A 27,331-nucleotide genomic window follows, 5' to 3' on the forward strand; every position below is an offset into this window, starting at 1 on the left:
GGTTGCTAGTAAACATCTGTAGTGCTGTCCAATCAAAAACAGTCAATTCTGTAAAAAAAAAAAACAAGTCACTGTAGGTTTAGATAGAAACCAAAGCGAATTTTTGCCAGACCATTTGTGTTGATTCACTCACAGCCAATGTACCAGCTGTACAGACATTAGCTGTAAGTAACCAGTAACTTAAATTGCCAACTGGTATTATGTATACACAAACAAATATTTTGTGTGTTACTTATGTGAGATTTAATTTAAAATCCTTGTTATTAAACAGCCTTTTAATGTCTTAGCAGTGTGAGTTGGCTTAGTTAGACATACTATAATTGGCAGTAATGTGGATGTTAATATTTACCAACAACTCATTTTCACCTAACCCATTTAAATGTATTCATGCTTCAATTGCCACTTAGTACAGACTTTCATTACAGCATTGGGATGTTGGTGTAACAGGGGAAACTCCCTAGAGCTATCAAAGACCTCGCCGGGAAAGCACAGAAGAGCAGTTTCTGGCTGAGAATGAAGGACAGCAATTTGGTCCATCAAACAAGGAGGGCAGCTGCAGGGTGTAGTAGGGACATGTCCTTGTCACTACTGCAACGGAGATGTAAAGCAGTAAAACATGATGACCCTGCAGCTGACCCCACGTCACACCTCGTTAGGTACAATCCCTCACTAGGCTAAGTTTGAAATCCAAACATGTGGTGCAACCGTTTCCAGATTTGACAAGACTTAAAGTAATTTGGCAGTATTGAGCCAAATAAAAATACTGGAATCTAAATAAAAAAAAACTGAAATAAGCTTCTATTGTTCAGTTTTGGTTGATACCGTCTGATGGGTGTTCATGTAACTGGTCAATGATAATTTTTAAGCTGTTCTGGATAACATTAAATTATAATGTGTTTTCAATATTTTGTCCACCAGTAGACAAATACTTCAGGCTAAACTATCACCATTCTTCTTCTTAAAATCTTACCTAAATGATACACAGGAGACAGTAGGAATCTGACAGTTTTTAGCCATTTTGCAAAGTAAAAACAGGTAGGACTGCTGCAAGGACTTCACTCATTCCTCCCACATACTCTACCTGCCATCCTTAGATGACCTTCAACAGCTGTGATGTGTGTGTGTGTGTGTGTGTCTGTGTGTGTGTGTGTGTGTGTGTGTGTGTGTGTGTGTGTGTGTGTTTGTTTATCTATGAGGCAGGAGCAGGATGGGTCAGGTGCAGAAGTCCATTATCCTATTAGCAGCACTACCCCCATGGCCTTTTTGTCTTCCTGGCACCATTGAGACTGTGACATATTCATTAGTCTCACACACATACATATCATACAAATGAGAACAATGTCTATTCACCCCCCTAACCACTTCATGCACACACACCAAAACAGCGGCCAGGTCACAAGGCCTCAGCTGCTGGAAGAGATTAACATAGAGACAAAACTACCTTTGCAGCCTTGTCAAGGCTACATTTATACCCAGACCATACAATACACATCTTTCACAGCCTTTAGAGATACACCAGAAAAACGACAGCATTGTCATGTGATTTATGACTATCCCCTACAGAAAAACAAACAATACACGTTACAGTTGCCTATGATTACTAGAAGAAACAAAGCAGAAAGGAGCACAGGAGACTAGGATTTGTGTCCAGTCTACTATAAACAGTACTGTTTTCCTTTTACCATTAAGATGGCTTTTCTCTAACCATAAACCAGTAGTCTGCATGCATAAACTTGAAAAAGTACTACAAATACTAAATCAGAAAATGTGGGTCACTTTAGAATGCATAGATGAACATCCTCATAACATAAAAAGTATCAGAACTTCTTGGAAGTGGAAACTTTCCTGGGTTATACCAGTTGCAATCATATTAGCAGGGGTTTTGATAATCTAGTTGTGTTTTTTGGGCAACTTTTATAAAACATGCTGCTGACAAAGAAAGTCACCAGAGAAGACCAACTAATTCTCAATCCCAAGTCATCACATATGGTTGCTTGTTCAAGACCCCTTGGTGTCACTTTTTAGCGCACCGGGTATTTCTTTAGCGTTATTCTTCACCGCTAGCATTCAATGCGACGTCAGGTCAATGTCAGGTGACGTAGTATAATTGTAACGGAAGCCAGATGGCTGTGCAGTATGTAAACCTCACTCCCCGACACCTTAAGAGATGCACTGGCTCCAGATGCTAGTGCCCATGTGATTTAGCCTCCTCGTTAGGGCACCCACCTCCTGTACCCAAGGTCGCCAGAGTCAGGAGTACAACAACAGGGAGAACCATTACATACAGACCGCTAATGTCCGCTAGGGAGGTGATTGGGGAGGGCTAATGGATTAATGTATTTTCGCCAACTTAAGAAGTAGCATATTCATTGTTGTTAACTTGACTGCGGAGTCCTACAAGTCCAGAAATGATGCTAAGGTTTATCCAGTGAGATAAAAAGTGACATGGGATGACTTTGGACTGAGAATGTGTTGAGCAGACACATAGCCTACAGGTGTTTGGACGGAGTGACCACAAGAAAAAAAAGTAATCTTCCCCAACCAGAAGCTCTGGATGAACAGAGAGGTTCGCCTCTGGCTCGAAGCCAGAGATGCAGCCTTCAGGACTGGAGACCGTGATGCTTACAGCTTAGTCAGGGCCAACCTGGGGAAGGGAATCTGCCAGGTTCAACACATAAACAAACAGGATTCAAGAGCACTTCAACTCGTTGGACACCCGGAATGTGGCAAGGCATTCAGACCGTCACAGACTTCAAACTACCCAGCACTGTGCCTCCCTTCCTGATAAGCTCAACCATTTCTATGCTTGCTTTGACAGAGGATACAAGGTGGTCACCAAAGTTGATCTGGTGAGTTGCCTCTCACACTCTCCACCTCAGATTTTTACTCTACTTTGAGCAAGGTAAATGCTTGGAAAGCAACTGGCCCTGCTGGAATACCTGGCAGGGTGGTTAGAGCCTGTGCAAAGCACCCGGCCAAGGCCTTTACAGAAATTTTCAATCTGTCTAGGCCAGGCAGGTATCCCCACTAGTTCAAGACCACCACCATTGTGCCAGTACAGAAGCACTCTACTGCTTCAGCTCTTAATGATTTCCGTCTTGTCGCACTCACCTCCATCAGTGCCAAACGTTATAAGGAATATTGGTTCTTTCAAACCTCAGATCATGCTGCTACATGGACCCACACCAGTTTGCCCATAGCCACAACAGAGGATGCCATCTCTACAACACTCCACTCTGCCTTAACCCATTTAGACAGTCAATTCACACGTCAGGATGCTCTTCACTGACTTTGGTTTTAACATTGTGATGTGCACCCCTATGCAACTGGACTCTAGACTTTCTGACTTACATACTCCAGTCTGTTAAGTTAGACAACCTCTTCTCCTCCACCATCTCAGTGTGTATGGTAACTGCTCTGCATGAGACCACAAAGCACTCCAGCTGGTAGTGAAAACTGCTCAACAGATCATCAGCACCCAGTTACCCACCACTGAGAACATTTATCAAAAGCACTGCCTGGGCAAGGCAAAAAACTACCACCAATTAAAAACAGTTTGTTAGTCAAATGAATGAGCATGACCACCATATCTGTCAGTTGGTACAGACAATATTGTGACTTCCTGCATTTATACCACAGACAGAATAAAATTCTATTTTACAGGTTTTGTAGACTAATGAAAAAACTAATGAAAATCAGGTGTCCAGATATAGTATGTCAATGACAAAGTTAAATAACTAAGTTAGGCTACATAGAGATTTGTTAGCAAAGACTTTTTCAAAAACCCCTTAAAAAAAAAACTTAAATATTTTGATTAATTTGGGATTAGTAAAAGTTAAGCTTAGAGAAACTTAGTTTTACATTTCTCACTCCCTCTGAGCTGAAATACCATTTAAACTATCTGTTTTTCAAATAATTGCTTTCTTAAACCACCTATTTGTATTATTTGTGAATTTTCTCTGTTAGCATAATGCATCGCATGGCATCCTGATATGCATTATTCCCATTTCTCACCCACCCCCACCAACACCCAAATCCCTCTGCACTCTCACCACTTAGACACCAAGGCAACAAAACAACAGGGAGGAAATGAAGAGATGAGCCAAGAAAACAACACCTGCTTTCCATCAGTTATAGAGGGGGATGTATAGAGTGGGAGAGGAAAAGGTCTGACAGAGAGGAAAGTAAGTGAGAGGAAAGTAAGTGAGAGGAAAGCGTCAAGAAAAGAGAGAAGTGAGGGGAGCAATCGTAGAGCAAGTGAAATAGACTGATTGGTATTGTATGAAAAAAGACATCTGCAGCTGAGCATAGCTTCCAGCACTATGCACATGCAAACATGCATCATATACAGTACATACTGCGCATTTTCTACACACACATAAACCGAAACACCCACCTATGCATGCGCCACAAGGACACATGCACATATGAGCTTGCTTGTAAATACACACAGGATGCAACTAAAAGGTTGTTTGAATAGTTAGGTGGTTGATATGTATTTGGGCTCCCAATATCAGTGTATGCTTGCTGATAGGTTGAAGATGGATAAGCTGGAGGGAGGGAGCACAAGCACTGTTGTCATGAAAGAGTCTGATTTAAATCAAATGTTCAGATGGGTGACTGTCCCTTCATGTATTAGAGTTTTTGTTAATGGCTTGAACAAAGTGTTTTAAATTATTCAGAAGCTTCAAAAAAAACAAAAAAAACAACCTAACAATATAATAAAACTTTGGATTCGAGAAATGCTTTACAAAATTTTCATGCAACAACAGAGATAGGGTTGACGCCTTTAAATAAAAGGCCATTTTAGGACTAATAACTCCAATCACTTCGACTTACAGGCTGCTAAAAGTGATGAAATATTCTCCTGAGGTTGACAGAGGAACAGGATATTAATAAAACTGTTTGAATTATCTCTCCTTCCTTTCTTTTATCATCATCTTTTCTTTATTGCTGCAAAAAAGCCCAATCCTCGTGTCTGAGACAAGAGATAAAATAAAACCTTCCCTCTCTATAACAAAGTGTGACGTGTAATAAATTTAGCTGAGAAATTCGCTGAAGGCCACTTTCAAGAGATTTCTGCTTCATTTATTTAGTATACATGTACAGTTTATTGGAGAGACAGTGTCGTCAGTTGAGATTAACAAAGGATGAGAACCAGATTGAGATCCAGACTGGCAACATTTTCCACTTTTCTCCCTCTAACATATCTTAACTACTAAAATCCAGTTACACATATAAGCTGCTGTGGAGCTCAAACAATCAGTGGATTCATTGGTTTGTCAATCATCACAATCTTAGTAAGCAACAATTTTGATGATTCATTATTATCATGACGTTAAGTAATTTTTTGAGCAAATATGCCAAAGAAAGACCAGTTACAGCTTCTCAAATGTGAATCTTTGCTTTTTGTGTGTTTTTTAATCCTCTATGATACTTAATGCAATTGTCTTTATTTTTAGACAGGCAGTCTAGAAAAACAAATTATTAATTGTTGAGAAAATAATCTGTGATTAATAGACAATAAAAATCACAGGCAAAAAATCCATTTAAAACCAATACAACAATGGCAAATGTTTAACAAATAGTAACTGAACGTCAAAATTACACATAATATGTTCTGTTATAGTGTTGGGTATTAAAAACAAGTTTCTATTTCGAATTGTTTCCAAGTTTATGAGAAACTTGCTTTTTGGGTATGAATTTCTGAAAGCTCAATTTCCATCTATCAAATGTTTTCATCGCTGATAACACAAAAGGGAAGAACAACCCTACTAACCCATCTAGTGGGGTGGTGATGGAGCAGTGGATAAGACACATACCTTTGGTGTGAGAGACCCAGGTTTGAATCCACTGTGAGACACAAATGTAATGTACAACCTATTGTGTTAAAGACTGACACAAACTGTGGGTTATAATTTATTTTATTTCGAGAGCAGGGAACATAAAGCATCACACTGACTACATAATAGGAGGATATTCAGAGAATGACAAGGCGTGAGCTTAAAACAATGGCACTCGATAGACTGACAGGCAAAGTGTAAGAGGTCACAGTTTGTATATTCCCATGATGCCACAGTAGAGAAGACTTGGTATACCACTACTGTGGTATCCAGAATCACTTCTCCAGACCACACACAAAAGAGGGCGAAAATTACAGTGTTTGTCAGGCCGATATAGAAACAGTGGAGGGAGGTGAGATAGATGTCATTAAAATAAAGAGAACAGGACAGAGCAGAGAGGATGGAAAGAAGGGAGAGAGAAAGTATTGAACTGTTGCCTTCACTGGCTAAGATTCAACCCTCAGCTTCCAAACTCTCTAATTGGAGAATGAACAGCTGTTCAGTTTGATCCACGCTCCCTATAAATACAAGCTCAACTGCCAGAGGGAGCGAGTAAGAGAGAGCAAAAGAATGACAGACAAGAGATGGAAGCGAAAAAGGATTGTGAGAAACTGACAGGGAGCAGCAGCAAGAGAGATTAAGAGTCAGAAGGGAGGAAAAAACACATGAATGTGAGGAGATAACAGATAAAATAAAAAGTCCCTCAAACAAACAACGACAAGTTTGTTATTGCCTTTTCAAAATAAGCATTTTCTTATCTGGTGCTCCTATAATTAGCATAACATTGTAGCATGTCTACTTATGTTTTAATAAACTTATTAGAATTAATAAAAAATTATGAATTTTAATATTCAGAGAATATTAATTCATAAATCTCTCACGGGGCACCACCCGAGATGCCGTTCGTCCAGGGTCTCGGGATTCCCTGGGTATGGTTAATGATTATACAATTATTCACTAGTGATCAGTTAGTTAACAATCGCTCAATAATCTTAAATCAATCAGTCAGTCTCATATCGAAGGGGTAAATTCTCATCACAGGAACTTGGAGTTAGGCAACACACACACAATTCCTTTGGTTACAGTGAAATTTATTAACTAACTAAGGTGATATAAAAATGCAGTTAAATATACATCAAAGATATAAACAATGAGAATGTGGAGTAATATTGTGGGAGAATTTGACTCACACGGGCAGCTAATGAACGCAAGCTATGAGTTAAGGACTAAAGATAATGGATTAACAGACTATTGGACATCACTGTTTTTGGTCTTACTGCTTGTCGCTTCTCCCAGCCGGGTTGCTGGTAGACGGCCTCGCGCTTCCGTGCGTTCTCGGTTAGAACAGCTTAAAGCCGTCACTTTCTCTGCCAGGGAATTGCTCCGGAAGTCCGTCTTTTGTCATCTTATTGAAGAAACTTGCAGTGGGGGGCCTTTTCAAATCCTTGCTCGGGTCAGAGCTTTGGTCGTCCTCTGTTACTGCTGGCGGGCCCGCGGGGTTGGCCCGGGCGTCGGGGGTCAGTGTAAGTTGGCTCGACGAATAAAGCTTAAAAAGACCTTGGTCGTTCTTGAATTAAAATTTTGTAACGGTCTGATAACTTTTAACAAACAAAAGAAAATAAAATAAAAAGCAAGTAAAGTTGCTGGAAATGAGGGAAAAATCGAACAAAGGGCCTTCGCTGCGCCGGGTATAACTAAAGGGCGTTGCCGGGAGACGGGGCGCGTGCCAAAGTGCAGTTGGAGAGAACAGGAACAAGAGAGCGAGCGAGCGTGTGTCGCTGTGTTTGTGGGTAGGGGCGTGGTTCCCAGAGGGCAGTCCTTTGTTTCCCTGAGGGTAGGGCTTGTTTCCAGTTTCCTGAGAGACCGTCTTTTCTTTAACTTTTAATATGTCTAATCAAAAATCTATTTGCGCATATTGTAATCAAATGTCTTCCCACAATCAAACCTTAATTGCCAAACGGGTATACCGTTCTTACTTTTAAGCATTTGATAAAAACTAAAACAATTGTCAGTAGTTCAACCTTAAGGTTAGCATTTCAGAATCACATCAGATGAGAGGAACTTAACTAGCTTTCTAGATATATTGGCTTTTACACGTTCTTGGAGAATATAAGCAAGATACACAAATGGCATCAGATTATGGGCAAGATAAATACAGAGTGACATTTATACATTAAACGGCATTTCAGACGATGGCATGTAATACTTATTTTGTCCACTTGGGGGAGCTCGGGTTACGTGACGATAGCTTTGATTAATCCTAAAACAACCTTCTGCTCAGGAGCTGGGGAATTTAGTCATTTAACCTTAAATTCAAGCTGGAAAATTAATCGAGTATAGGATGACACTTCTTTATCATATCCTTTCTAAATGAAGTGTCAGAAAGTGTTGGGAACAAAGCATTGATTACAACATGAAATGAATAAAGGTCAGGTATCCTTGCTGAAAATTAAAACACTGCAAAATTAACTTATTTAGATTCTTTTCAACAACAAATAACACCAACATGGTAACTACTAACTACTCAAATGGAGTGGAGAGACCTAGTCAAGTAACTAAAAGATTATTTAATTAAACAAGGTAAAGCTTTGAGTTTTGAGGAGACAGTACTCTTTGTTTACACAAAGAGTTCAGGGCAGTCTTTCGGGTGTCCTGGAGTTCCTCACGAATTTACAACTGGGTGTGAAGAGGAGAATATCCTTTGATGTGAGGTAATTAAACATAGAGGGAGGTCAGTTGCCATGGTTATGTGTGTGTGTGGGGGGGGTCAGTTTAGGGTTTCCTGCCCTCTTTCCAAAAGAGTTTTGATAGGCTGTTTGTAATCTCTGGTTAGTATTTCTTTGTCATTTTAACAGTCAGGCACCAAGCGTTATCTGGCTGCGGCATCAGAGGTGGCAGAAGTTTTACGATTGAACTACCCACAAACAGCACTTAGGGAAAGTAAACTTTTCACCTCTTCCTTTGGGGTCTCTTCAGCCGTCTGTTGAGAGTTGATATCTTTCTCTCAGAGAGAGAGAGAAGGAATTTTGAGTCTCCAAATTATTTGATATAAAATGCACAAATCCAACATTGTGTGTCATAAGCCATGTTTCCATCCAATTGTCATGCGATATCTTTTGAAATGTCGGAAAAAAGAAATTGCGAAATATGTGTGTTTCCATCAGCTGGTTTGGAGCGAATAAACAAGGCTACGGCAAGCGTCGTTACGTCAGTAGTTGACGTTACACATGGCTGTAATAAACAAGACATATGGGTTTCAAACCAGAAACAAAACAAGTGGCATCAACCTGATGGCCATTGATCTTAGAAAAATGGAGAGAGGTCCTCAGAAATGTGTTTCAAGCGGGCAAACTCTTACCAGCCATGTCTCCGCACGTTATGGGTGTTATATCCGGTGTTATGTGAGTTTTGCATGCCTCCCGAGAATTGCATGCATCTCTAAATAATGCTTTTAAACGCTATAATATCCTTTGTGGGGTTCATCAATGGGGATAAATGATTAAAGTATATAGCCTATCCTATGAACGTTTAGAGTCATTAAAATTTTATTACACTCAGTAGAAGTAGCCTTGCATTAATTGAGATTCAGCAAAAAGATGCATTGATAACCCCGTTTGATCAGTGTGCAGAGCAAAGTATATGAAAAGGACCTTTAAGAGGTGAATGCATAATTCGGCAGAACAGATGATGAAGGTTACCTGCCAAGATTTGCATCCACCTCTTTTCTCAGCACAAATGTGTTACCAACCGGGCAAGACGCCGACAGCAGAATCAGCTGACCAAACGTGAGTTACAAGTTCGTTACGTCAGAACTTATTAGGAAAAAGTATTTCCATCTCCCACCTCGAACGTAAAAACGTTTTTGCGAAATTTTTGCCGTTTCCATCAACCTTTTCTAATGCGATACTTCAAAATGCGCATTAAAAAACGTTGATGGAAACACGGTTATTGTGTACTCGCCTTGTTTTGGTTTTCCATTGTGGAAAAGCCGTAGATGTACCTGTACCTAGCTACTCTGCATTAGCAGAGGTAGCTTTTAAATCCCCGGTGCTGTAAGGTGGAGGTTGGAACCTGCCACCGTGTTGTTACCAGTTTAGGGTCGTTACAAGCTCACAGTCAAGGTAAGACACCGGAAAATATTCAAATAACTCACATATCTGGTATTGACATTATATTTTACAAGGTTTTGAACGCTTTTTAATATATAAATGTGGTAACGTTATTTTGCAACACTAACGTTAGATTTTGTTGAGACCAACGTTGACAGTTAACTATGAATCAGTTACTAATTACGTTAACGTTTACATCTCAAACAAACAATTTGAAGCAAATCAATTAACCCTTTTACATAACGGTAGTTACGAGTCGTTTATTTGGATGTCACCTGATTATAAGCTGACGTTACTTTTAATAAACGTAATAAGCTAGTCCTTAGTTACATGATGGACGCTATAAATCTTGTAAAACGTTAGCCATGGCTGCTATCACGTTAATTAATTCCCCACACCGCTATTCTGAGTAACATTGCTGCTGTCGGGAGGGCTGTGTGAGATTATTGTTAAGGATCTGATGCCTCCATTTTCTGCTAGTCAAAGCTTAAACTGTACGTAACCTTACTAGATTTAAAGACTGGCTCCTTTGTTCCATATTCTCCCACGTATGTGACATAATAGTGCTGTCAACATTAAAACATTGAGGCAGGTGTTTTGAGTTAATTAGCTGATTAGAGAGCTCTTCTCCAGTTGACATTTCTGAATTATTTATAATACAGAAATGTATTTAGGCTATTCTAAAATTTTTATACATTTTGAGATACTTCAGTTTTTATTTCCATGAGCTGTAAACCGTAATCAAGATGAAAACAACAAAAGGGCTTGAAATGCTGCACTTTGTGTGATGAATCTAGAATATATAAAAAATTCACTTTTTGAATTATATTACGTTAGAAAATTTACTTCTCCACAATAATCTATTTTATTTACTTTATATTTTTCATCACCTGAAGAATTTATTACACATTTTCTCCCAAAGTCACATGGTGGATCAGATGCAGTGACCTGGGAAGCCTTGTCATTGTGCTGTTAGCATGGACTGACATGGAAAGATCTCTCCTTCTGTTTACTTTGAGTTTTAAATATTGTCCATGTTTACAGTTATAGGGCCATTTCAAAAAATATATGGTTTATGGTTCACATTGTAATAATTTCTATTAAAAAAATTTTTTTTTAAATACCCCTCTCACCCCTTGCGGTGGTATGTGTCATCCTCAAGCTCAGGTCCTCTACCAGAGGCCTGGGAGTTTGAGGGTTCTGAACATTATCCTAGCTGTTCCTAGGACTGCAATCTTCTGGACAAAAACCTCTGGGCCTGTATTCATAAAGATTCTAAGAATCCTCTCAGAAAACTCTTAATTTAGCTTAAAAACTTTTACATAGGAGTCTTAGCTTAAAAGCGATCAGGTACTGATCTGAGAGCAACTCTGAGCAAGGAAAAGACAAAAGCTTTCATCTTAGTGAGGAGGCGGGGTTGACCCCGTTGCTATGTATGACTGTGAATGGTTGGTTGTCCAAGAAGGAAAAAGAGTGATTTTAAGTATAGGTTCTATTCTAAGCCTTCACTTTGTAAATTACACACACACACACACACACACTATATATGTGTATATATTCCGGGCGGCTGTGGCTTAGGAGATAGAGCGGGTTAGCCATTAATCGGAAGGTCGGCAGTTCAATCCCCGGCGCCTGTTCTGCCAGTGTATGAATGTGTGTGAATGTTAGTTTCTGTTTAGGCTCAGTGTATGAATGTGTTTGACGGGTGAATGCAGATGTAGTGTAAAAGCGCTTTGAGTGGTTGAAAAGACTAGAGAGGCGCTATACAAATAGTATTTACATGTATACAGATCCTGTTTTTTATTTACTATGCTGTTAATTTCCTATAAGGTATTTGATTGGCATAGAATGATAAAAATTATTCCACTCTTTCCAATTACACTGATTGCTGGCATGTCTATTTAAGTGGTGGTTTGAATGTTGGTTTTAATGTATCAAACATGGAATCAAAACCAAGAAGGGCGAGAAAGCCCAACTGGATAGAGGAACAGTGTTTACTGTTAGCCCAGTTAGTGGATGAACACAAGGCCATTCAAAAAGGAAAATTCGGGCCGGGTGTCACAGCACGGGGCAAGAAGCAGACGTGGGAGCGTATAGCACAACCTATTAACGGTTCATTCCCCGTGCCAGGGAAGCCTGCTATATTCATAAATGCAGCTTTTTGAGCCTGCAAGGTGGGAATGTCCAGTGGAAACGAAATTAACTGCGACACAATTAGAGGTTCTGAAAGTGCTGTAATTGTTTGTGTGATCACTCTGCTTACAGAAGGTTGTGACAGACCTAAATCATCACTGCTGCATTGTTGCATTTTCCCAGCTGCAAAACATCGTAATGTAGTGATTACTTTCATTTCTGGCGCTATGGCATTCCTGCGCTGAGATGTTAGCGCGTCTCTAATGAGATCAGTCACAAACATTATCCCTGCACGATCTAATCTATAGCGTCTGATTAACTCATCCATTGTCTGCAAGACATTTCTTCTCCATCTTCGTCTTTCTGCCATTTCTTCCTCTAAAGCCTCTTAAAAGTCCTCGTACGTGTTCCTAACAATTTTGACCTTAAGACCTCTTTTAAGGGTTAAGATGCTTTCTGAATTACTTTTTTCTTTACTAGGATTTTTTCTTTAATTTTAAGAGTAAACGCCCACATTTCTAAGAATTTTCTTAGAATTTTGTCACTAGGAGCTACTCTTTGCATTAAGATTTTTTATGAATATAGGCCCTGATGTTTTACCTGGAATCTGCTGTAGCCACTCTCCCAGTTTGGGGGTCCCAGCCCCCAGTGCTCCGATAACCACTGGCAGCACTGTTGCTCTTACTTTCCACATCTTTTCTAGCTCCTCTTTCAGCCCTTGGTATTTCTCAAGCTTCTAAAGCTTTTAAATAAATATTCATTGATGAAAATATGCAATTGGGGGGTCTGGGATTTGAAGATTTTGAGCATTAAACACTTAATTTCCTGCATTCTGGAGACATGTTCTGCACCAATTTATGGTGGAAATGTCTTTATTTATTTAAAGGGGAACACAAAATTCAGGTGGCAAGTGACAATTCAGAATATAAAAATATAATTGAATATAATGCAGTAATCAGTAAATAGTTTTTTTCCATCCATCCCATCCATCCATTGTCAACCGCTTATCCTGCGTACAGGATCGCGGGGGGCTGGAGCCAATCCCAGCTGACATCGGGCAAAAGGCGGGGTACACCCTGCCCAGGTCGCCAGTCCATTGCAGGGCCAAATTGTTTTTTAGCTTATGTAATTTTTTGGGATAATGCAGATCTGTTTTTCTATTTTAACATTGCATTGCATGTTTTCTTATTGTGCAGCTCCAGTTAGGAGTCAATTTTCAATGCACATTTAAGAGTGTAAGTTGTAACTATTATTAACAATAATGGAAAGCTGAGGTTTAATATCAGTAATAACAATGAACATAGGCACATGTGCAGTTCTGTCACCAACACTCATTCATTACAGAATATTATGAACAGTGAGGACACAAAAAGTGGTCCACAACATCTCAAGCACACTTTTCTTCCAAAACCATTGTCAAATAAGCATCCAGGAACTGCTGCTTCTACTGCGTGTGCGCACACACACACACACACACACACACATTCATTGATCCACCACATTAAAGGCAGGGTAGGGAAGTTGCTTCTAAAACAGTCATATTTCTTTAAACTGTCTTTATACACCAATACATATTAAAAAGTTAGGTGCTCTGAAAAAGAGAGTATAAAAATGTCTGTCTGTAGTCCTTGTCTTGATGTCAGTAGCCTCCATCTCCTCCTTTGGCCAGTTTATTATACCAGCGGGGTATCTGTTGACTGGCAGGGCGTATGTATTGATGGTTCGGATCTTGTTTTTCCCCATTCAGCTGACTTTTTGGGACCTGCCTTACTCTCTGTAGGTACTGGGCTGTAGCGGCTGTAGACTTCCTTGCTGCCTCCTCATGGTTTCTCTTCGCTTGCGGCACCCCAAGGTATTGTAGCTGTCTTGAATATCTTTGAGTTTGCTTCCAGACTTGATTTCCACAGCCCCATTGAGTTCTTGATGAAGGCTATTAGTGTCCTGTTGATCTTGTACATTTCCAAGCATTCCAGTATCCATGTATGTGGCATTGAGTTGTAGGCTTTCTTGTAGTCAATCCAGATTGCTGTGATCTGTTCTTAGATCCACTAGCCACTGAGCATTGGTGTTGTGGGATGCCTTTTTCTCCCATATGTTCTTTCAGTACTGTTCAGTCTCAGCCCTGGGTGGATCTGATCTTGTGCTATTACCCTGCCACTGAGGGTACACTTTGGATGGTTCGGTGGAGAACATCCGGTTTATTCTCCTGGCTTCTGCTTCTCATTTGTATCTCTCAAGGTGGGTAGCCAGAGCGGTAAGTCTTTGTTTGGCAGTCTCCAGAGCCTCACGTATTGACAGCTTGTTGTATTTCTTAGGTAGCCCCTTCTTTGTACCTTTCTGTAGCTCTGAGAGCTGACTAACCTCTCTTTGTGTTGCCTTGATCTTGGCCTCTCTCATACATATTTTCTGCTCTAGTCCATGAATGTCTTGTTCCAGTAGCCCATTTGTCATCAGCTTGACGCAGACGTCAGGTGCTATATATATATATATGTTTTAGCACTCTATGTCTTTACTACTTACTGAAAAGCTAATCGTATACCTCAGATAAAACATGAAACATTAAAGTTGAACTCTTGCTAAAGAACATCAGTCTAGTATAAGCTGAAAAGTGAAAATACTCCCAAACGTGAAATTGCAGTGTATATTCAGTTTAGATCACACTATTTACAATTAACATAGGAAACTGATGATGAATGAAGAATGTGATTTTATTATATGTAGTATTAGTCTGATAAATTTTATAACAAATTATTCCTAATACACAAGCAATAGTTTAACAATAGTTAAACTAGTCTTGCATTCATGAAAACATCAATATTAAAAGGTTACAGCCCATGTTTTGGCGCTGGTGGTAGCTACATATATTACTACATATAGAAAAATCACCTTGCGTAAAATCTTTTTTTAAAAAGTTGTTAAAACCACAGATCTGACAAAATTATTTTCGGAATTTCTACCTAGCTATCTAGCTAGCGAGTCGCAATTTTGGAGTGACGTCACAGCCTCATAACGGGGTTGGTTGGTTCCGTTGGTGAGTGAAGAGACTGAAGCTTTCCTGGACCGGACTGAATGTGCACTTGATTTGAAATGGAGGAAGATGAACTTGAAAGACCTGTTGAGTCCATGTGTCCCATTGCTTATGCATTTGAGCCGATACGACATGGGAACCGAGTAGTGGCACGTCGGCAGGTCGAACAGCCGGTGGTGGTTTGGGGCGAAGAGCGGGTTGGCAACGCTACCTGGTGTCAGTGTGGCTGTTGTACTGCAATGCCCACCGTGTCACAGTCCATCTATTGTCAAGAGGCTGATCTTGACCATGTAATGCGTGGTCAATCCTGCATCACCATGGCGCACACATTTACCATGCTGTGCCGGGAGGTGGACGTGTTGGAGGTGGCAATGCTTTCCCTGAAGGATGTCAGAGCGGAGACACTAGAGCGTCCCATGAACAGCTGGTAAGTCAAGCTAGCTTTAACCGCCGCTGAATGGACCGATAAGGTTAACCGTATGCAGTACAACACAATACATGCTACATGGTGTTGACGAGAGACAGGAATATGATGGCAGACATCACAAACAATGTTTCCGTGTGCAGTTTGTTAACATAGAATTTTAGATGTCTGTTTTCGGCCGGAACTAATAAACGTCACTAGCTAAACACTAAGTTAGCATTAGCTAGTTCATGCTTACAGCTGTTAGCTAACAATGACTGTACCTAACGTTAAGCTGCATTCACACCGAAAGCGAATTCAATATTCGCCTTGCTTTACTCGCTGGACATTTTGAGTGTTCACGCGCATTTTAAGCGAATACACACAGCCTGCGAATACTACAGCTATATGAACCAAAAGTAACCCTTTGCTGTGATTTAATTGCAATAAACGGATCAAACTGATGCTGAAATAACTACATTATTATGCCGTTTCGTTAGACATATGAATTCATACTTTGTCAGGTCTGTCAGCAAGTCAGCAGGACGACAACTTTTAAAATACGTGTTTTCTGAATGGAGTTTGGATCAGGGCTATGCTATGCTAACCTGTTCACAGTAAAGTACAACGACAGCTGGAATAAAGTTAGACACACATTTTCTAAACTCACCAGGTAGTTAAACTTCCTCGCTTTCTTTTCTCCAAGTAATGTCCAGCGTTTTCTGGTTTTTATATAAAAATGAAGTAGTAGTCCAGCAGAACTCTGGTACCATCCGACGCTAACAACAACAGTGGAACCGGATGTGACCGGAAGCTAGCTGCCGAGAAGCGCGAGTAAAGATAAATCAAGTTGTAATTCCAAAAACTAAAGTAAAAAGCTAATTTAATAAAACCAGTTAACTCTGACCTCCTCCTGCTTGTAAATGGCGTAGTTGTCAGAGCAGAATCCAGACCCACTACGGGTGTTTATTTGTCCGAAAGCTGCAGCGCTACTCCCTGTCCACTTCCCCATTCTTTAGCAGCTCCCCGTCGGCCAGTGGATTGTCATTACACCGCTCGCCTGGTCCTCTCCAAACAACTCTCCAAACAATGCTCCGAAGCCTCCGGTGATGTTTGGACAATCTAACCGCTGATAGGCTTTCGCAACATCGCGTCAAGCAAATTTCTCACCCAAGTTGAAAAATTTCAACTCGCATGAACCAGCGAATTGCGCGACAAACGCCTCATTTGTGCCACCCAGAGCGAATTTGCGTCTTTGCATTGACTTTGTACGTAATCAAGCCGCCCAAAACGCTGGATTCGCTTTCGGTGGGAATGCACCTAGTTGTTCGCTGGTATATATATATATATGCACATACACACGAATGAGCTGGAACAGCGGAGATTAGCCAAGATAATGTTCCAAAAGTAAAATTATTGTTTTAATGTTATTTCGTGATTGCTACGATATTTCTTGCCACTAGACATGTGTAATGTCTTTTTGGTAGTTGGGCCACATGAAGCGAAAGCCAGCTATCCCACATGCTAAAAAAACTTTATTGCAAGAAGAAGAAACATGGCGATGGTGAGGAAGACAACTGAATTTAGAAAATCCTCAAAAAGTTATCCTAACGTTTGGAGTCTGGAGTGAAGCGTGAGCCTGACTACTATGGAAAAGTTGGGAGTCACGATAAGAAATATTACTTCAAGGTTTGTATCAACTGTGTTGACCAGTGGCTAGTGAATCAAATCATGACGTGAGTTTTAGGTAAATGCCCAGGCCCAGGTGTTTTTAATGGTTGTTCATTTTTAATTTCTGAGGGATTTTGGCTGTGTTATTGATACAGATAAATCCTATGCTGCAGAGATGCTATGGAAAGATTTAGGCTAGGGAATGTGTGTCGGGTTGAGAGGTGTTTATGAGCGCAGCTGTTTGGACTGCTCATAGTGATGTTCACCTATGTTCTTATAATAGATGTTGGTGAATATTGTTTTTTAAAATTTGGTATGGGCATCTTTGATGCTGACTTCTGTGGGTCGCTGAATGCCCTACCTGTCTCTTCCCTGCCTGGCTGGCGCGTTTTAGCACCCTTTCCCTACGGCGGACTGATGCCTCTGTCCCGCTGTTGTCAGAGAATGTTGGCCGGTCAGTAGAGCATACATTATAGGCAGTGAAATTGAAAACAGACGGAACAACTTCAGGCTTTAGTCTGTTGGTCCGGCGAACAACTAGTTTACCAAACTCAAAGATCTTCTCCTCAATGTAATCCTCCTCCAGAAAATGTTCACTGCAAATCCTGGAGCGCCCATCGGAGGGCTCTCTCTCTTCAGAGCCATTAGCCAGCACCTCAGTACAGTTTTACATTTCATTAGTAGTTTATGAAAATGGACTGTTTTGTCTTTGGCTTTGGCCAACATTTGATGTATATATGAAACAAACAAGATACATGTTAGTTAGTCAGCTGTTGAGGTGTTGGCATACAATTCTTTTAAAGTTTGAACAGTGCCATGCTAGCAGTTTCCTCTTGCTATCAGTCATAATGCTATAATAATATATAATAAGATAAGTTAGTCAACACTGTATTTAACGCAAGAGTTTAATCTTCTCATCAAACATTCAGAAAGAAGGCAAATAAGAATATTTCCCAAAATATATACATGGAAAACCTAATTATACTATATTTTAAAGACACCCTACAAGTCTTAATCTAGAGCAGAAATATTCATGCCTCAGTGTCGCGCTGTACCATTAAATGTACAGTTTAAAAGCCTCTAAAAGCATGTGCTCAAAAACGTCCTTGAAATAGAACTTCCCTTTCCTCTTACCCCTCTCCACAGGAAGGTACAAGTATAGCCTGAAACCAAGAGCAGTGCCTCCTGGAGCTGGTAAGAATAAGCCAATACCAGGTGTGCCATCATATGAACTGTCTGACAGGTATACAGCACACCTGCACTAAACTACTTTTCTGCTTCTGCCCTTGCCAAAGCAGAGAGCAGATACTTGATTCATATTACTACTGATTCCTGTGTCCTCTATTCTCACATTCCTCCACCATTTGTTACAATAACTGTTAGCATTACCATCATTATCATTAATATTGTATCATTATAATGATTATTATTATCATCCTCATCAACCCACCCACCCACCCACACACACCCCCACACCCACCCAAATGCACACACACGTTGAAAAACACATTACTGAGTAATTTTACTGGATGTATTTTCACTGAATAATGCTGAAAGTTTAACATGTGCATGTCCTCAAGGAAAGAGATAAGAGATAAAAGTCAAGGTTAGAGGGTAAAGAAAGCAGAAGAAAAAAGTGAAAAAGACATGGAGTGGAGACAGAGGTCTGGTAATTAAGTGAGAGAAAGAAAAAGCACACAATGTTCAAACTTACATGGAGAGAGAAAGTGCGAGACTGGCTGATTAATGCACACCCACACCTTCAACTATGGATTATTTGAGAAAAGGTACTAAACACCCACAGCCAGTGAAGTGCACCTGCATTATCCTGTCCACACAGATGTACTGTGTAAATGTACAGGTGCCATACACATTAGCTGTCACAACCCCATGCCCCACAAATGAATGCAAATTAATTTGGAAAAGCAAGCAAGCAAGTTTCGATACAGATGGAGTGTGGAGTGGTGTCCAGGGAGGTAGATGGCTGTTAAAAGCAATTGACTAAAACACTGGAGTCTTCAGTCGTTGTGTGACCTTATACATCACATCATGATTTACTTTTTCCGTATTCAACCATGAACACAATCTCTACTTTAGCTTTACAAAGTAATTTAGTAGCCTTAACATAATACTGTAGCTGCAGTGACCCACATTTTCTCCTAACCTAAATAAAATGCTTTTGGTTGTGTAAACTTTAATACCTTAATATAGTAAGTACTGCACCAAATTAGCATTACATTGCATAACATTGTCAGACTCACAGTGGACAGTTGTGAAAAAGCAAAGTATCAAAATTGATGGAGCACAACCAGGGAACCAGGCGCAGACATTACCCACAACGCAACATTATTGACAACATTTCAGACGCTGTTCCGGGTGTGTTTAATGTGCAGTGCGAGACTTTTGTCAAGCAGTAACAGTAATTACACAAACACTGTCGATGCATGCTCCTGATGCAGCTGAGCTTGCCCTTGGTTCGTGTTACAGAGAAATGTCCACACGTCCAAGAAAATGATCCATTATTTAGGTAAATGTAACAGCTACGTAGTCTACTCCAAATATTTAAAAAATACCAACCTGCCTAAGATGCGACATCCGGGTCTGCCCTTAGTCCTTTCTTTTTCTTTGCGCTCTCCAATGACGAAAACCTACACCAGTCATGTTTGTCCTTGTCACCAATCACTTTCTTTGTAATCCTTCCTCTGAATACCCACTTTCATTTTCATCTGAAGCATCAGAAAGACACTTTTTAGGTTTTTCCACCAAAGGCTCTGCCATATTCCTAGTCGCTGTAGCCAGGGGTGGATACCGGGCAAATGCCCTAGCATTTGTTAAAAATGTTCTAAAAAAACTTGCACCAAGAAATGTTAATTAACCAATGAAAATGCTTTGAGAAAGGTTTATTTGCACAATAGGAAAACCTGCAATGCAATGTAAATATAGAAGAAACATCTGCGTTGTCCAAAAAGAGTAGCTAAAAGCTAAAAATACAAAGCTACTGATTACTGCATTAAATTCTAATATATTTTTATATTCTGAATTCTCACTTGCCACCTCTCACTTGTTTCCATCAATATAAATAAAGACATTTCCTCCATAAATTGGAATTGCAGAAAATGAAAGAGCATTCATGTTCAAAATCTTCTGGGGGAGAAACCCCCACATCCCACTATCATATATTTCATGAATAAATATGTTTTTCTAAATAGTATTAAAATATATTCTTGTCTTGTTCTCATAACTCCAATGTTGTGTCCAGAGTTGTGTCCTCCATAGCCACCCCTGATCACCATGGAGTCAGTAAATGAGTGCTAATGAGTACACTGATTCACTTGCACTGGTACACTTATCCACGGCACATACCCCTCAGCTGGTTTGGGGGGATATTACAGTAAGTAAACATATTATATGTGCAAGGATGGTGTACGACCAATTTTGGTGGGCCAGTGACATCGCTTGAGGCAAAATTTCAGATTTTGCAAAGCTCCCTCTGCAGCCACGAAAGGCTTTTTAAAACAATTTCACATATGCAGCAATACTCCGAGACCTATAAACAGGTCCCTAATACTGTTATAAGGAATATCAGGGAAAATATTCTTAGGAAAATAAATGAAAAGTTCACTTTATGCGTAGATTGTGCAGACACAATCACTTCTTTTCATATACTTTACATTTACTAAGAACATTGTTGTGATTAAAAAAGAATTCTGTTTTCACTAAAACATATTTAGCTATGCAGATTAGACACATCAGAATCATAAGAATCAATACGAGGAATTTGTTTTGGTGATAAGGTGCTAAATGTAGACAAACATACATATATAAATATGGAATAAACAATGCAAGTTATATAAGATTATTAAAGAGAATAGAGAAAAATAATACAACTATTTGCAGAATATACAACTATTTGCAGAACATATGCATTATTCTGGGTTTGTGTAGCGCAGAAATTGACAATGTAAAAATATACAACAAAGATTAACAATTAACAACAAATGTATGCAATATGCCAGGTTTGTGCATGATATGAAATGAAAAATTTACATGTGCAGAGAAATATATATTATTTGCAAGGGGGGAGTGTCAGTAGGGGGGGTGAATATCATATTTTGGTGAAATGGTAAGCTGTCCACATGCAGACACTTACTGTAATTTGGTATCAGTAAAAATAAAATTAAGAGGTGCAGGATGTGTTGTGATGAGGTGCAAAAGGCTACAAACATGTGCAAACATCAGTACCTGTGGGATTTAAACATCACATCACATGTTTAAAGACCTGTGAGTCAGAATAAAAGGAGAAGAGAGAAAGATCAGAGATGGAAACAAGAGGAGAACAAAGCACAAGATGGGAGCTATAAAGATAACAAAAGAGAAACGTGCAAGGGAGATATGACGAAGGCGGAGAGAGCCAAGCAAATCACAGACAAGAGCTGTCAAAACACAAGGAGACACATAAAACGAGGAAGGACTGAGAGCATCAAGAAGAAAGTATACCATACTATATCATGTAAAGAACTGCTCATCTCTCCACTTTCTTCTGTTCTGCCACACAGCTTACACCAGAAACTACATGACATAGCCTGCCTTCCTCCTAATTGTTCATGATCCACATTTTTACAAAAGCTTCCAAAATAAAAGCTATCCCTGTCTCTCTCAGTCAGTCTGCTAATCTGTGTTTATGTCTCCTTTTTGTCTCCATTAATAAATTCAGGATTGTTTTGTGAAAATGTGTTTCGTTAGTGCTCTACCCGGAGCACTAATGAGGGCTCCTTCTGTACAACAAGATCAGTATTTTCAACAGAGTACAATCAAACCCATCTCCAGGGATGACACGTGTTGTCAAAATGTGTATTTACAGCCTGTTATGTAACTGCTGAGCTATATTGAGGACATGATGACTTACATTGTTGGGAGACACTGTGAGAACGCTTCTGCTTTTCCTCATCTTTCCTTGAGTACCCCCCTTGTTGTCCAACCACGGCAGCTTTACATGCACACCTGGAAAACACAAATATACAAATAAATATTTTATGAGGGGTTTGTGCGTGTTTTGTGTTTGAAAAAAATCTTAAACCTAATCCTAATAAACCTAAAGTATTTCCCCATCCAAGTTTTATTCCCGTTTGGGGTATTTCTGCAACCATTTCCACCATTTTTGGTCAATACAAAGTAATGCAAAAACATGTGTTCACTAATGTACACACAGTTAGCTCCCTGTGCATCAATACTGAATTTATGAAAGAGCATTTTTCATTTTCATTTTGTGAGTAGAGCAAAGCAGTCAAAAACAAAACAGCCTTGACTTCAGTATTGGTCCATTGAGGAGCATTTTGTAAGTGACACATCATAGGGATAACACTTAGGCACATAGAAATCCCCCAAGATACACCGCTATGTAATAATGTGCAAGATAGTCTTAAAGGCCCCACAAAGATACTGGCTAGCTATCTGGGCAACCTGATTGTTCCCTTGTAGATTTCTTTGTTTAATTTCCCTTTGCTCCCCACTATCAGCAAGAGATGGTTTGTGTAGAAAGAATACCAATACCACAATTATCAGAGTTTGATTGGAGATGCTACGTTGGTGGTTTGAGAGTAATTACATCTGCACTAACAGTGTGTAAGCAGTGGTTAAGAACAGATACAAAATCTAGGTATATATGAAACCCAGGTCACAAAGTGCTTCACGCATGGCAGCATATGGAAAACGTGTGTGTGTGTGTGTGTGTGTGTGTGTGTGTGTGTGTGTGTGTGTGTGTGTATTTGAATGCTTCTTTGACCTGATCAATATTAATATATTTACTACATTTTTCCACAGTTTTTCATGTGTGTACCAAGTATTTTCTAAGATGAATGGACAGACAGACGGACGGATGGACACTTCATCTGATGCTTTCGATATTCTTTCCAATCTCGCTAATCTTTATGAGTTTTTCTCTCTTGAAAAGCAAGTTAATGAAACCAGAATCAGCGTTAATGGTTCAGCACACTTAAATCTCCCCCACACTAGTCACTCAAAACCAGAAGACAAGATAGACTCCACAGCCATTGAGCCTCTCTCTAATGAGCCAATCCAGACAGTCATTAAAAGGCCTAAAGAACTCAAATGTTTCTCCTGTGACCCAGGATGGTGTGTTTTTTTCTTCAACATGGGGGGGGATCAGCATCAGCTGTGGCAAAAAGTAATACATTGGGAGAGCATGAAGGGAAAAGAAGAAACTGCTAGGAAGACTGGGTGAGGTGTTTTTAAAGAATAGTTCAATATTTTGGGGAAATATGCGTCACTTTTTATCACTTTGTTGCTGAGAGTTTAGTGAAAATATCACTATCACTCATGTCTGTATGGTAAATACATAGCTGGAGTAGCAGTTGGTTTAACAGCTAGTCTGGCTGTCCAATGGTAACATAATCTGCCTATGTTCAGGCCGTGCATTCACTCCATCCCAGACCACCCCGTTCACACAAACCACCAAACCGCTAGTTTGTGGTCTAACCCCATTCCTCGATGTAAGGGGTATCTTACTAGGCAATCTTCGCTACCGCGTTCATCAGTATTAAGAGCACACTGAAGCCATTGCCATGGTTACAGCTGTGTTTTGCCATCTTTCTAATGAGCACAATGACACCATGCGGATCATAATGCGTAGCTATGATTTTCTGGATGAGAGGTCTAAGAAGCTTATTGATGGTTATAGGAAGCGATTGATTTCAGTTATTTTTTCCAAAGGGTGTGCAACCAAATATTAAGTTAAGGGTGCCAGCACATATTTGGAGTTTTGTGTGCAATTATGTCCAATGTGCTTTTTTGCCTTCTTTTTTTTGTTTGGTTCCAATACACACAAGGGGAATAAACAAGTGTATAGCAAAACATGTGTTAATGCAATACTTTTCTGTGAAAAATACTTGATTTTCTGGAAAAATTTCAGGGGTGCCAACACTTTTGGCCATGACTGTATATCGCTCCACTCAGCCTGCCCCACTTGTTCAGATTGCTTGACGCAAATCAGACAATGATCTACGCTCAACAGCACACGCTTAACAGCACGCTTGTTTCAGATCGCTCGACCCCCCCCTTTCGCTTCCCTTCATCCATTCATCCCTACACACATCCACTCATCCTGTCTTTCCTTATGCCTTCATCCCCTCTTCCCTGCTCCTCTCATCCCTTCATCCCTCATCCCTCATCCCTCCATCCTATCATCCCCCATCCCTGCTCCCTTCATCCCCTCATCCCCTCCTATTCAATCAGGGCACAGCTCTCTCATCTCTCATCTAGGTACCGTCTGGGGGGTCTCGGGCGAAAACACTTCCGAGACGGAACCCCCATACACTGAGTCTCTCTGCTCGGTCTTCTGTACACCCTCTCTGACCAGCCATACGACATCCTTCTTCCACCATCCCCCTTCCCCTCTACATGCATCAATCCATCCTCCACAATCCATGCATTCCATATTTGCATGTACCTCCAAATCACACTTGCTGTGGCGTGGTCCTTGCTAGTGAAAGTAATGTTGCCATTTCGAGATGACATACTGTACGTATCCTGTTACATGATAAGAAATCAAATGGTAAAGGACAGTTCATGCCCTGGAAGCAGATGGACATCTTTCTGCTTGAACAGACAGTACAACCTTGAAGACAAGATGAGACACCACTATTACATAAAAACATCACCATCACAAGAGCGAGAGAGAAACAACTCTACTAGAAAATACAGTATGCCTCTTGAATGAAAAAAGAAAGATTTTCTGGTGGAAAATATTTTTTTATAATATTTTGTTAGACAATTCTTGAGCTCATTAAGGTGAATAGCACAAATTAGGAGATGATGATCAGTTATCACCATTAGCAGATAATTAGTGGGTACAGAGGAAATTTGCGTTTCAGAGCAGATCCAAAAATTGTGCTTGGCAGCACAGACATAGAAGACAGTTTATGAACACAGATTATCACTGTAACCTCAGGGGATGAAGCACAATGGTATCATGGTGTGGAGGTGGGTGCGTTTGTCGTGTATGCTGTGTTTTGGTGTATCCTAATCAGTGTTACTTCTGCCTAATTAACAGCATTAGGGCCCGACAGGTGTCAAGACAGAATTCAATCACACATAAACATCAGAAAAGTCTTTAGCCTTCAATGAAGCAAGCAAAGACATACATGCTGTCTGCATGAAAACAACTGAAAAAAATCTCTCTTAAGCATCTGTTGTTATGGTTTGGCAGTAACTTGTTCATCACATGCGCACCAGTATTCAGAATGAACAATTGTAGTTGAGTAGAAGTGTCCTCTGCTTTTCTAAAATGAGTGATGTGGCAGAGGTGGCAACATTGAACACAACATCACAAACTTTTCAAAGAAAATTTCAACAGTAGGACACTTCTTTCACTGTGAATTCAGCAGCCACTTTTGTAAAAGTTACATCTTTGTTGTCTTTCGCCTGGCGACAAACCCACACTTTAAAGAATTTGAAGGATAATTGTAATGCAGAAACTGCAAAGTAACTTACACCACTGTGTTATTTAATGTCATGTTTTACACTGGCTTGCTGTGTTTATTGAATTTCTTTCTCATATGAATCATTGTGCCCTGCGATGGACTGGCGACCTGTCCAGGGTGTAGCCCACCTTTCGCCCAATGTCAGCTGGGATTGGCTCCAGCCCTTCGTGACCCTGTACACAGAATAAGCGGTTGATGATGGATGGATGGATAAATCATTGTTTTAGTTTTGAAATGTTTTGCATTCATTGCATTGCACAGTAATATGGTACTGCTTTGTCAAAACTAAATAAAGGTGAACAATTAAGGAAATGCAGATACAGCAGAAAAAGCAGTTGGATGAACAAGTTTTACTTTGTTTTCCCTTTACTGAGAGTCACCTGTTTTTGTCCACAGAACTGTCACTTTCTATGTTTATTGTTTATAGCAGATTCAAGAGTTGACTGAACCTTTTGACCCTGTCTGTATGTGTGGTGCAGCCTAACATCATACCCTGTTTGGAAGAGCAGGCTGTTTACTGGCTGGTGTACTTAATATAGCAGCTACTGAGTGAAGTATCTCACTGTGCAAACTAGAGGACAGTAACAGTTTATTTATTTTTACTTAAGTGGTGCTGTACTATAAGGCAAATGTGTGGCTGTGGCTCAGGAGGTAGAGCCGGTCGTTAACTAAACAGAAGGTTCGATCCCTGGCTTCAAGTGTCCTTGGGCGAGATAGTGAACTCCAAATTGCTGAATGTTAGTTATTTTGTTATGAGCAGTTGGCACCTTGCATGGCAGCCTCTGCCATCAGCGTACGAATGCGTTGAATGTGTAAAGCACATTGAGTGATCGGAAGACTAGAAAGGCAAGTACAGACATTTACATGGATCACATACAGAAACTCACCTAATTCCCCAGACTGTTTTTCACGGGTATTTAATTTTTCACAGGGAGACAATTTCAGGTGGGCGTCATGACAAAATGTGACGTGGTGTCCTGTCACATCTCATCTTGTACATCCCACACACACAGAGGGGTTTACATGTAACGTCATTGGAGGGTGGCTTTAAGAGCGCATCATGTTGTGTATCAGCCTCAGAGATAACAAGCGATCTCTGCCCACCTGTCCTGCCAAAGTAGGACACCTGACAGAGAAAGATAAACTGAACTGATCAGCACACCTGGCTGCCTCTGAAACTGTCTTCCTGTCAGTTGTTTTGGTCTGTTCTATCTTTTGCACTGTTGTTAGTTTAACTTCAGGGGTTAAAAGCATGAGAAAGGGGCTGTATAATGCGATGACGCAGGGGGAAAGACTCAGAGGCACTGCTGAAAGATAATTAATGTCCCAGTGAAAATCTAAGGTGCAAATGAAGGGAAATCAAATGAATCAAACAGGAACACAGCAGTAGCATTCCGACCGTCTGCATTCATTCATTCATTGGGTATGATCTGTCAAGCTCTTGTATCATGCCAGTACGTTAAAGGCATTCAACAACAAATCTAAAATGTTGTGTGTAAAAATATAAAATTGTAATATGATGAAAAATAGGGATTTCTTGGTCACATTTTATGCCCCACCCCATTAAGGTGTCCAATCCAATATTTATTTTTATTAGATTTTTTGCAATCGTTTCCATACATAATACACAGCACACAGTTGCTTTC

At 40.1% G+C, this 27,331-nt stretch overlaps 1 protein-coding gene across 1 annotated transcript in view; it reads right to left on the minus strand.

Moving 5' to 3' along the window:
- pde4ba (phosphodiesterase 4B, cAMP-specific a) overlaps window positions 1–27,331 on the minus strand; it is a 198,296-nt gene that overhangs the window by 151,428 nt on the left and 19,537 nt on the right. The window contains exon 2 of the mRNA XM_038715354.1: window positions 22,094–22,188. Coding sequence (XP_038571282.1) covers window positions 22,094–22,135 — 42 coding nt within the window. The 5' untranslated portion in view covers window positions 22,136–22,188. The remainder of the gene's footprint in view (window positions 1–22,093; window positions 22,189–27,331) is intronic.

This window comes from Micropterus salmoides, unplaced genomic scaffold, assembly GCF_014851395.1.
Source record: "Micropterus salmoides isolate LMB-PRFRI ecotype aquatic unplaced genomic scaffold, ASM1485139v1 Ms_hic_scaffold_13, whole genome shotgun sequence".
NCBI lineage: Eukaryota > Metazoa > Chordata > Actinopteri > Centrarchiformes > Centrarchidae > Micropterus > Micropterus salmoides.